Here is an 11,214-nt window from a genome sequence, read left to right on the forward strand (position 1 = left end):
AAAATAAATTTAAAGTTTCAAAATATTTCCTATTCGAAAACTATTTCATACAAGAACAAGAAAATAGAATTACATAACACGATATATCTATAGATAGCTGTGATATGAATGAAAGTATTAGGAAACTTATAGTAGTTCATTCAATACACAACCACTCACATTCATCTTGCGCTTGCATCGACTGAGGTTGAGCAAGAAATTCAGTCGAAGTTGCGCAAACGTCTGGAGTTGCAGCATCATGTGACCCTGCTCTTGCCCCTGGCAATCCTCTTCCGGCGACGCAGGGAACTTTCGTAGCGCATACGCGTACCTATGCGACGCCTCTTTCAGTCTGTTCTTTCTGTAGAGGACGTTCCCATCTTCGAGGAGTTTGTTCAATAAGATCAGGAGAACGTCTGGTTTTCCAGCGGCCATCGCCCAGGTTGCCGGGCCCAATTTCGCCCCACGGCGTAGGAAACACTGCACCACGGGTATATTTCGACATCCGATCGCTCTGTCCAAAGGTCGCATTCCGTGGAGATCGACGTGCTCGACCGCTGCTCCTTTCTCGAGCAACAATTGCACCAACTTTGGATTGCCCTGGGAATTGTATTGTTCGCAAGATTGTGAGATATACTTTTCGTTGATCTTGTGTAAATAATAAGTGCACGGATTTTTTTAAAGAATGTTACCTGGAAGGCAGCTAGATCTAGAGGAGTTCTCCCTGTATTATCGTTAGTATTAACATCAGCCCCATGATCAATAAGGTTCTGCACGGCGGCCAGTCTTCCTCTCACGCAGGCCCAACAGAGAGCGGTCATTCCTTCTTTATCTCTACTCTCTAGAACGGATCCTTTGTCTAAAAATAGTTCGATCAAGTTTGTGTGACCTTCTGAGGCAGCTAGCATCAGTGCAGTACGATCAGCTGGGTCTCGTTGATCTAGGAGAGATGCTGCATCGTCCAGAACGGTATCGGTGCTGCTCGAGAGTGTTCCTGCAGTCATATTATCGCACAATAATGAATATTTTCACGTCCAATCTTTTTATTCTTATGTTTAATAATAATCCTTAACACTAACCTTGCAGTAATCTTTCAGCCGTACCCCAATGTCCCTCTCTTGCAGCTAACATCAAAGGAGACAATCCTTTTGCGTTCACAGCTGTTGGATTCGCTCCTCGAGCCAACAATGCCGAAACTGTGGCCGTGGAACCGTTTGCAGCAGCGATAGTCAAGGCAGTCTCGCCTATCAAAGTATCAGGACGATCTACGATCACTTCGGCCATGTCTAATAAGTATTCCACGATAGATTCGTGACCTTGAGCCGCTGCGGCGACCACAGCTTGCTGAGCAGCCTCTTCTCTACCTATTTCTTGAGATCCTTCGGTTTCACTCACGTTGGTTGGAACTACCCAATCGCAAGCCAAAAGGTAACCAACCACGGACAATCTTCCGTGTCTAGCTGCGTGAACCAAGGGACACTGTCCTGCCATGTCCGTGTGACCTAACGAAGCTCCAGCAGCGGCTAGTCTGAATTAAAAATATAAATATATTTCCAAATTTGTTAATCATTCCTTTGATATCGCAAAAACTGAGCATATTATTTCAATTTTTATAGCATCCTGTATTCCAACAATCATATATTCCATTCACACTTCGCTCACCTTCTGACAACATCGCAATGGCCACGAGCAGCCGCTAACGAGAGCGCTGTACATCCCTGGCTGTTCGTCAACTCGACATCGGCTCCAAATTCCAATAACAACGATACCATCTCGACAGAACCTTCGTGAGCGTACATGCAAAGAGCTGGAGCATTGCCCAGATATTCCGTGATGTGATTCGGAGATGCTCCTGCCAGCAAAAGCAACCTCGAAACCTTCACGTTCGGGCTGTAGATGTTCCTCAGTGTGCACAATGCGGAGGAGACGCATTCCGTGGACGATGCTAACCAAATGGCCTGATAAACAAGAGAATGTTTCGTAACTGAAATACTATTGTAACGCAAATGGATTTATCCTACAAATGCAAATGAGGAACAGGTGATTTACCTGTAGATCGCGCGAAGGCCAACACGGAGCAACGCCTCTGTAAACGTGCGCCTTCAATATATGGTGACCCAATTCTAAAGCTTTATCGCCATCTAACGGTGCCTGGAGTCTGGAGAGCCTATACGCGATGGCTGCGTGACCTAACCTCAGGTCGCAGAGAAACTTGGTCGATTCGCCCTCGTCCCTTCTCATCAACCACTCCCTGAACGATGGATGGAAGAACATGTAGGTATTGTCCAGACGTTTCACGAGGAATCCAGAGAGCATCTGATAACGAGAGAACGATAAGTTGTCGTACAACAAATGGGCGGGTTTGTAATTGCGAAAAAGAAAATAGAAACGTTGCGGAGAATATTTTTTATTATAAAGAAGAATATAATTGAGACTTACTTAATCCACTTGAAGGTAGCCATAGACAAGAGTGGATAAATTAATTATATAATTTATTTTTTAGATATTTATCTTTTAGATTATATCTATATATTGATTATTTAAAAAAATTTACTTTGAATCTCTGTAGAAAATCCTCCCATGAAACGAAATGGTCCGTGTTCAGAGAATTCACCGAGTAGAAGATTTCAGGTAAAGTTAGAGGATACAGAGCAGCTAGGCAAACGCCTAATAGAGGTTGAACCTTGTCGAACGATGTTGCTGTAGGGAATCTGAGGTTGAAGTGCAATTGGAAAATCTGCGCCAAGGAGACTGGCAGTACCTGAAACATCCAATTCCAAATATATTAGATTAACAAATTTCTGTACTCTCTTTCTATTGTAAATGAACGGATTCTATTCACCTTATAGCTGGCAGATTTAGCCACCAGATGACCGCTCTCGATAAGATCGAGCGTCAATTTCGCGAAGAGAAAGCTACCTCTAGCTAAAGCTAATAGATGCGAGGCGAATCTGGTTTGATTCGCACTGCAGGATGATTCCGCTTTGCCATTCACCGATGCAGTGACGTTTGTTTGAATGGCAGGACTCTGAGCTAATCTATATCCAATGTAATCAGAGAGATCTCTTGTCACGTTACTTCCGGCGCTGTCGTTTGAGGCTCTGTCTAAGGAGACCCTGGTGTAAGGTAGTTGTTTGGCGCATTCTAGCAATTGCGTTCTGACTGTGCAGACAATTTTTAACCAGCTAGGAAAGTTTGGAGCATGCCTCGTTAAAAAGGATGCTATTGTGTCGCCTCTATCTGGTCTATGGTACTCTGCTTCGCAGACAGCATCGATTAAAATCACCTGGAAGATGATTCATATTGAGAATATAGTTTCTTTTTTCTTTTTGTTAAAAAAATTATAAATCCTATCTTTGATGGAAATTTTAAATAAATAAGATTCTTTTACTCACCATATTGGTGTCAGGCAGTCTATTTGTTTTCTTCAATGTAGACAAGGGTTCAATTATACCTCTAGATAGTGCAAGATCTGGATCGACAGTGCATTCTCTTTGCGAGAGAGAACCCTGTATATGAGGTTCCGAGAGCAGATATTCTCTGTAGGAGATGAGTTGAGGAGCTTGACATAATTGAGCTGCTAAAGAGTGGATCAAGTCTGGTACCAAACAAGTACTGTTATTATCCGCTTGACAGAAGTGATATGCTACAACGTGAGAAGCTAATTCTCGAACCTGAGGATTAAAATTTTAACCAATTAGTAAATTCTACAGGAAATATATCATAATAATACATTTACCTTCTCGTTGGTATAACGAATACTAGCATGCAAAGCCGAGCTGCAACTTATTTTCTCTTTCTCTCCAGCCTCCTCATTGATTTCCGATGGAAGAGGTTGTTCCCGCCTTCTTCCAAAACAGCTGTGTTCAACCAGCTGTAGAACCAGCGCGGTCTTCCCGGTTCCAGGACACCCAGAGATCAAAACTCCAGGGCTGGACCCGTTTACAACCGATTCCAGTTCTTGGAGCAGCCATTGGCGACCGGTGAACAATGGATCGGCTTCCAATAAAGGTACTTCGAAGAACAGAGGTTTCAGGGTCAGCTGCGTACCGTGATGCTGTATGAAACGTACTGAAAGAAGAATGATTTACATGAGATAGCCTCGTCATTCACATATGTTCTACGGTTCCTAGAAAAGAACTTACATTTCGTGTCGACAACACCCTTGACGTTTCCAGTTCTGGCTGATCTCCTGGCGCAAGACCGTCTGTTTTTGAACTGGCCAAGCTCGTCGCTTTGGCCAGGTTGCGAGGCGTTCACGGAATGTCTTCTAGGAGTGAGCGGGCTCGAGCTGCCGTTCGACAAGCCCGAAACGGAAACGGACATCGACATCGACATAGAAGTGGACGCGGACACCGAGGTTGAGATGGAGGCCAAGCTTCCAGCACTGTCGCAATCTCTGGACTTGCTCTTTCCTTTTACTTTCGTCTTAGGTTTGATAGGACACCTCAAAGCTGCGGCTGCTTCCGCTTCACTCGACGTTCCAGTCAACGTAGACACCGGACTGGTGTTCGTGGAGGCCAACGTTTGCGTTTCGAAGCTCGTTAAACTGCTGAACGAGGCTGCAGAACTGTCGTGGCCTTGGATAGGGACTCTGGATTGGCATGCACCCGCGCTGGAACGATTCGAGGCACCAGGCAGGTCCGTCGTGTCCACGCTGCTGCTCGCTCGAGTGTGATTCGTGCCTAGGAGAAGGCCTAGCCTCATGTGGAGATCCGATTGGGACGATTTCCTCGTCTTGGAGGACAATGGCTTCACGCAACCTCCTTCGTCGTCTGGGGAATAAAGAAATATTTATATTTAGACAGAGTGATCGGAGGATTGAATGAAGAAACGAACGATGCATAAGATAAAAAAAAAAAAATCACACAGAAAAACGGATATATTTTCAAGATGCAGAAGATCCACTAGATACTCGTCGAATTCTATTTAAAGATCCTTACACGAAGATATCGTGGTACAAGTACTTCCGGCTGAAAAAAGTAAATTCGTGCTACAAACACGGCACACGTGAGTGTCGATGATGGAGGCATGCTTCAAACTCTGCTAGTGCTCTACTGTGTGATGTGTGAAAAGGGTGATTGAAACAAGATTATTACGATAGAGAAACGAGAGTAGTGCGTAGTAATTCGAGCAACCTGTACATGTTTTATCGATTATTAAAACACACGAGAAGATGCACAACACTCGATTTCTAAAGTGTTCTTCCTGCCTGTGACTTTGTTCCTCGAGTCGATGAGCTGGTTCAGCCCATCGTTCGCCGTCCCTTGACTGTTGCTCCACAACGATTTGATTTTCCCCAGCACTACACCCGGCCATCGAGACTTCCCCTCCCAAGACGAGGCCATCCAAGCTACACGCGTGTTGGTTCACGATTAATAATTAATTACAGCTAATATATGCTTCCCTGCTCGGTTGATCTTTAACATCAAAGGTCGAGGAAAATAATTTCAAATTAAACTTGATTACCTGACAAGGCGGAAGGATTGTCGTTTACGACTGGTTCAGGAGACGATGCTCCCCGTCTGGACGATCTTTGAGGAACGAACGAACTCCTGAGCACCTTTGGATTCAGGAAAAACCTCTTCCTTTGATTCGGTGGGGTTGGACAACCTGTAAATTCAATTTTATATCACATTTTATCGATCTTCTCGATTCATCTTTTCTAATCAACAACAATGGAATTTTTTTGACAATATCGTATTAAAAATTTACAATCGATAATTTTACATACTCTGAGTCATCATCTGAAGCTTCTGCTTCCCCTGAGAGGACTCCGGAAGTGCCGGTGGTTTGTTCTTCAATCCTTTAGCCATCGCCGAGGAAGAAACACTTTCATCGGTCTCGCGTTGCTGAAGAGAAGAAGAAGAAGAAGAAGAATCATAAATAATCCGAAGTTTAATTAAACGAAGCGACCGCGATAGAATTCTAATCGGTATCCTTTCTAAATACTTCTCCTCGATTCGATAGATTTAAAATTAAAAAAGTTAACGGAAAACGTGTCGATTAAATACACTTTCTAGAGACATTCTAATCGTTTCTCTTTAGAATTTGCGCGAATCCAATCAAATGGATAAGGGGACAACGTGAACAATAGTCATCAGACGACCTAGGCATTCCAGAAATGGCGAAGGAGTCGAGGATCCGCGCGAGAAAGTGTTACTCGAGGCCTCCGAGTTGATGACTATGATATTGCCTTACGTGCATGACTCTCGAAGGAAGATTGGCTCTCGTGGTGACTTTCGTACGCGGTCTGGGGCTGCCGCAGAGAGAGTTCACCGTTGATGACTCATCGATCCAGCCATCCGTGGGCGCGAGGATGGACATGGGCCCCGAGGAGCCGATGAACCCCTCCCTGAAGGGTCCCTCCAGGCCGTCGTCGTCGTTGAAATCGGCGCGCAGGCAAAGCGGGCAAGCCTCGCTGCGGAACAGGCAGGAATAGCAGCGCTCGTGGCCGCACGAGTCGATCAATCGACGTTTCTTCCCTTTGTCGAATGGCATCTCGCAGGATGGACAGGTAGAGCCACCTAGCATCCCCGTTGACTCCACCAGCGCTCGGATCTGGGCCAGATCTGTAAACCATTTCTTCGTTTAGAATTATAATGTGCGAATTCTTTCTTATCTTCTTCCTGGATTATCCTTAATATTTTTTTGTAATATTTTATAAAAGCGAATTGATTTTATATCAAAATATTTTGTCGTTTCTTTTTTTTTTTTAATAATATTTTGACTAAAGAAGTTGAGTTAATATGATGAAATCATTTCGATCTAGGGTCTAATATCGATATTTTATTTCAGATCTTCCGATTTGAAAGACGACGAATCTTAAGAAAAGGAAGGAATAAACTGACTCTGATCGGCAAATTGAAATTCCGTTTCCAATCACAAACAGATGAATTTGACGATTCACGAATAATCTGTACAGGGCAGCGATATCTCGGTTAGTAGAGATACAGTCGTGTATCTGGAAGGTTGTTGGTCGATCGATAATGGATAAACGAGTCGTGGCGCCATATACTTAAAGGATTCTAGAAAGTGAGGTCAAGAGGATAGACCTTCTCGCGTGCCCTCTCTCCTTCGTCCTCATCCTTGCTGCGTGTGTACACGCGGGACCGTATATAACCTGGCGGCGCTTCTATTTCTGACCCACCTCACGAGCGCCTGTGTTGATCGATTCCAGCATCTCGTTTCGTAGCACGTCATCTTGCCGTTAAATTTACAGCAACGCCTCGTAATGACACCGAATGAACACCTCTCCGCGAGGAGAATCACGTTTACGTTTATGGTGGAAGTTCGTTCTCCTCTCGAACGAGGAACGAACCTCGTCGAAAGTTGTATTCGAGTAGAGAGGAGTAGGAAGGAACCTAGGGCGCGTTGAATGGATCGAGCTATGCAAATTGCAGATTAATACGATCACGGTGCACTGTTGAGGCAGTTAAGACGTGGGCGGTACCCGCTGCGATCGCTTTGTGTAATTGAAAGGCTTGGAGCGAGGATGCGACCCATTAAATACCACAATTGTCTATGTTCCGAGAAAGCGTACAGATTCCTCGCTCAATTCCTCTGACAATTATTCCTCGTTTCGGAATCGCATCATAGGAAACAGGAAAAGCTAGTTTTTATCGGCTATTAAAATCTCTATTGGAAAGGAAAAAATTAAGAATAAACACAACAGTTTTCACAACGGTCTACCAGGACTTGGCTTTTTTATTCGAAAACGACGTCAGCCACGACCGTCGATCCGTCGTCGAGCGGATCGAAGCGCGATTTCGCTGGGCTGCACGAATGAAATGGCTCGACGAATGATGAAAGAAGGAAGTAATTCGGGTCGCGCGACCCTTTATCCCGGTAAGTCCATGTCGACGCAGGTGCAACAGTCGGCCTGGGTTACCGTAAGCTGGGTCAACGCACTCAGAGAAAGAGAGAGAGAGAGAGAGAGACCCACACGAAGAAAGATTCGTGGGGGGAAGCGAGACACCTCGATATATTCCACGTGAACTCGCGTGATGTCGTTTTCTCCGGAGGCATCACTGACTCATGCGTTTCCGCCGCGTGTGTATCCAGTTTCCATCTTCCTCGCATCGCCGGTTCCAGCCGAGATTTATGGACGGAAAGAGAGGAGCAGCTAGAGGAGTCGAAGGTCGAGGAAACGTCCATAAGATGTAATTTTTTTTCCTCTCTCTCGTCGGGGCAACTTCTTCTTTTTCCACGGCTACGGATATATTAATGGTGATCTAGTGTTTCGTTAATTGCGCCGACTGTCTCCGGGATACAGGTGAAACGGCAAATAAAATCTCCCAGAATCATTTCCTTCTTCGAATCCAATTTAATCCAATCGTGATGAAATTTATATGATATATCAATTTATCAATTGGAATTATTCAAGCATTAATTTTCTTAAGAATCGTCGCTCCGCAGTTGTATGAAAAGAAATAACTAAATGGATTGTCGAATTACATCTACGATGCAACGTCGCATAGAGGTGATTGGCAAATAATTTTATTCTCATGTATTCGAGTTAAAAATTCACTATATTACTAGTATTTTAGAGAAAATGTTTCGCGAAATTTTCTATCGATTGGACGAAAAATTAGATAGACTGATACGAATTTTTGTAGCCTATCTGTTCCCCAACCAGGTTCGTACGAACGAGCGTTTCACCGTATCTCGAGCGCGAATATGTGGTTATTCTATCGACGACAAGAGCTTCATCCCATTCTTCCCTTCCCGCCGCGAACTTAAGCGTGAACAGCAGTTTTTGTCGCTGGCCATGAAGAAACTCGAGCGATCGTGGCGCTCGGGGCTCGGATATATTAAGCCGTTTTTTCCGTTCGACAGAGATAGTCACGATCCAGACACGTTTCACTCGCTGGCATTTTGTATTGTAATTTAATGGTCTTCCTCGGCTCGCCGCGCTTTTTTTCCCCTCTTTTCTCTTCCACGCTCGATCTAACAAGGTGAGAACTAGCAACGCTCAGGTGGAGAGAACACTCGGTGCGCCTTGAACCGTGTAAATCCGGCATCTATTATTCCCACGTTTCCCAGACCGTGAACGGTTCTTCGAAACATCAAAAGGCTCGATCGCCGAGTGGGAGAGTCGCGCCAACTCTCCGCTTCTTTTCCGCGCCTCGCGTTTTCGAGGAGAGGGTTACAGAGGTTGATAGGGCACCACCTAAACGGTATCTTCTCACTTTCTCCCCGATTATTCCGCGAACGAATTACGCGAGCTTTCGCGGGAAATGACCCCCTTATCGAGAAGGTGGAACCGTGCGCACAATCTCAAACTTATTATTGATCGTTGTTATGCGTCGATGTGCGCAAACACGTGTCTTCGCGCGGTGCACGAAGTAGGGGATCGATCTTTGATCACGGCAGATTCTTAACGTTTTCCCCTCTGTTACGATGTGCCATTCGACTCGTTCACGTTCGTAGTGTAATCGTTATGGTTATCGACGCGTGTTGATATCGATGGTTCCGCATTCCTCACCCTCTTGGCGAACTCTGCGTGTCGAGAGTAGTCACACTTTAAGAGAACGTTTCGTATCAAGAGAAACGTTTCACGTTCAGTTACATGGGGAAGGTGGATTCGATGAAAATGAAAAATAGAGAAATTTTCGATCGATTCTAAATCTAATCACATATTTATTTAACAGCATCGATCATCCTCATTTTCTCCAGAACTCTTTTCAAGTCCCTTCAACTACCACCTGCTCAATAAATAACAATAACGAGAGCAGAAAAAACTCAACAGACTCATAAATCAAGTTAAAAGTCCCTAACCCTTTGTATCCCTTTCTCATTCAATATCTAAGGTAGCCCACTAAATTAGAACGACAGAAAGAGGATCCTCCACGAATGGACGAAACGTACATATATATCCGTGATATTTGGGCCCGATTCACGATTGATTCTCCCCGTTGGACGATCGTAAAGGCTCGTTAAATCCGTTCAGCCTCCTCTCTGCCCACGGACCGACGCTCTCTTCCTCTTCTTTCGAGCCTCTCTGCTCGAACAGTGCCAACGAGACAGCGATAAAATATACGATGTAGCCGAGGAACGGAGCGAGAACGGCCGCGATTAAAGCCCGTTCACGAGCCGAGAGAGCAGAAAACGATGTCCGCACTGGGGGCCACCTGTCCCCCCGGCGGTGTTTCCGTTCTCCATCGCGCTCACTTGCTCCTGGGTGCAACGCGTCCTCGTAAATATCGGTACCCCGTCGCCGACTGGCTGACCCGAATCGAGATCCCGACAGGGGAAACATCGTTTTTCATTTACATCGCCGCTTTCGTTCTCAACTCGTGCGAAGAGAAGTTTTTTCTGGGTTCGACGCTTTTTTGATATGTCGGGCGTAAATTTACAAAGATTTGTTTCGGGCCTCTTTCTGGGATTAATGTAATGAGGATTTGTAAGAAAAAGAAATATATATGCATCTTTGAAATTTGCCTCGTTTTAAAGAGAAAGATCTTTGAGATGGCAATATTTAAGAGTATCGATCTCACTTATCTTTTTTATCGTGGATTCAAGAATAAAAAAAAAAATTGTCTTCATCCCACGTTTTTAAAAAGAGAATTCATACATATTTGTGCCTCGATCGAGAGTGGAACGACATAATAAAAGAGCATATAGGAGTTTCGCGTAATCAGATTAATTGAAGCTTCGATTAAAATTAATTTCTCTTCGAGTTTAAAAAAAAAATTGCATCGAATATACGAAAAGTAATAAAAATTTCTTTTAAAATTTCCTATATAATCTTTCACCAAAAGTGAATCAAGAAGTTTACCAAACATATATACCTGTATAAGCATAATAACATGAAGAGAGAAAATTACACATGGTGTTTTAAAAGGTTACACGGTATCGTTTTCTTGCAAGTTGTTTCGCAACGTGGTTTGATTAAACTTAAATGAATTTTAACACCGTTCTGATTGAAAAAGGGAACGGTCGCGTGTAACACGCCTTGCGAAGGGGAAAGAAGTCGCGTAAAAGAAGAGGAGGGACGAATAAGAAGGATGGAGGGGAAAGAGGAAAAAAAGGAAAAAAAGGAAAAGGAACGCAAAAGGGGGCAAAGTATAAACGCCCGGCGAATTGAGATCGTGGCTGCTGCCCAAAGATCGTTTTTGGTTTCGACGAGTCACGCGTAATAATCGTTATTCGATGCATACACCCTGAAGAGTGAGAGAAAGTTAGCCTGCCGTGTCTCGCCTACGGCTGTCGTATTTAAATCGGCGCCTTCTT

At 44.3% G+C, this 11,214-nt stretch overlaps 1 protein-coding gene across 3 annotated transcripts in view; it reads right to left on the reverse strand.

Annotated features, from left to right (window-relative positions):
- The window catches only part of LOC102677579 (protein TANC2), a 44,172-nt gene that overhangs the window by 782 nt on the left and 32,176 nt on the right, over nt 1-11,214 (reverse strand). For 2 of the 3 annotated variants that reach the window (XM_006620284.2, XM_006620285.2), the window contains 14 exons: nt 6,181-6,551; nt 5,714-5,831; nt 5,449-5,592; nt 5,192-5,332; nt 4,125-4,754; nt 3,719-4,050; nt 3,375-3,653; nt 2,822-3,265; nt 2,534-2,740; nt 2,029-2,295; nt 1,642-1,937; nt 1,059-1,507; nt 672-973; nt 160-579 (listed from right to left, as the gene is read on the reverse strand). In XM_006620284.2, the coding sequence (XP_006620347.1) occupies nt 160-579; nt 672-973; nt 1,059-1,507; nt 1,642-1,937; nt 2,029-2,295; nt 2,534-2,740; nt 2,822-3,265; nt 3,375-3,653; nt 3,719-4,050; nt 4,125-4,754; nt 5,192-5,332; nt 5,449-5,592; nt 5,714-5,831; nt 6,181-6,551 (4,400 nt within the window). The remainder of the gene's footprint in view (nt 1-159; nt 580-671; nt 974-1,058; nt 1,508-1,641; nt 1,938-2,028; nt 2,296-2,533; nt 2,741-2,821; nt 3,266-3,374; nt 3,654-3,718; nt 4,051-4,124; nt 4,755-5,191; nt 5,333-5,448; nt 5,593-5,713; nt 5,832-6,180; nt 6,552-11,214) is intronic. The other variant, XM_006620286.2, reaches the window with a different exon arrangement.

The sequence above is a fragment of the Apis dorsata genome, unplaced genomic scaffold (assembly GCF_000469605.1).
Source record: "Apis dorsata unplaced genomic scaffold, Apis dorsata 1.3 scaffold_499, whole genome shotgun sequence".
NCBI lineage: Eukaryota > Metazoa > Arthropoda > Insecta > Hymenoptera > Apidae > Apis > Apis dorsata.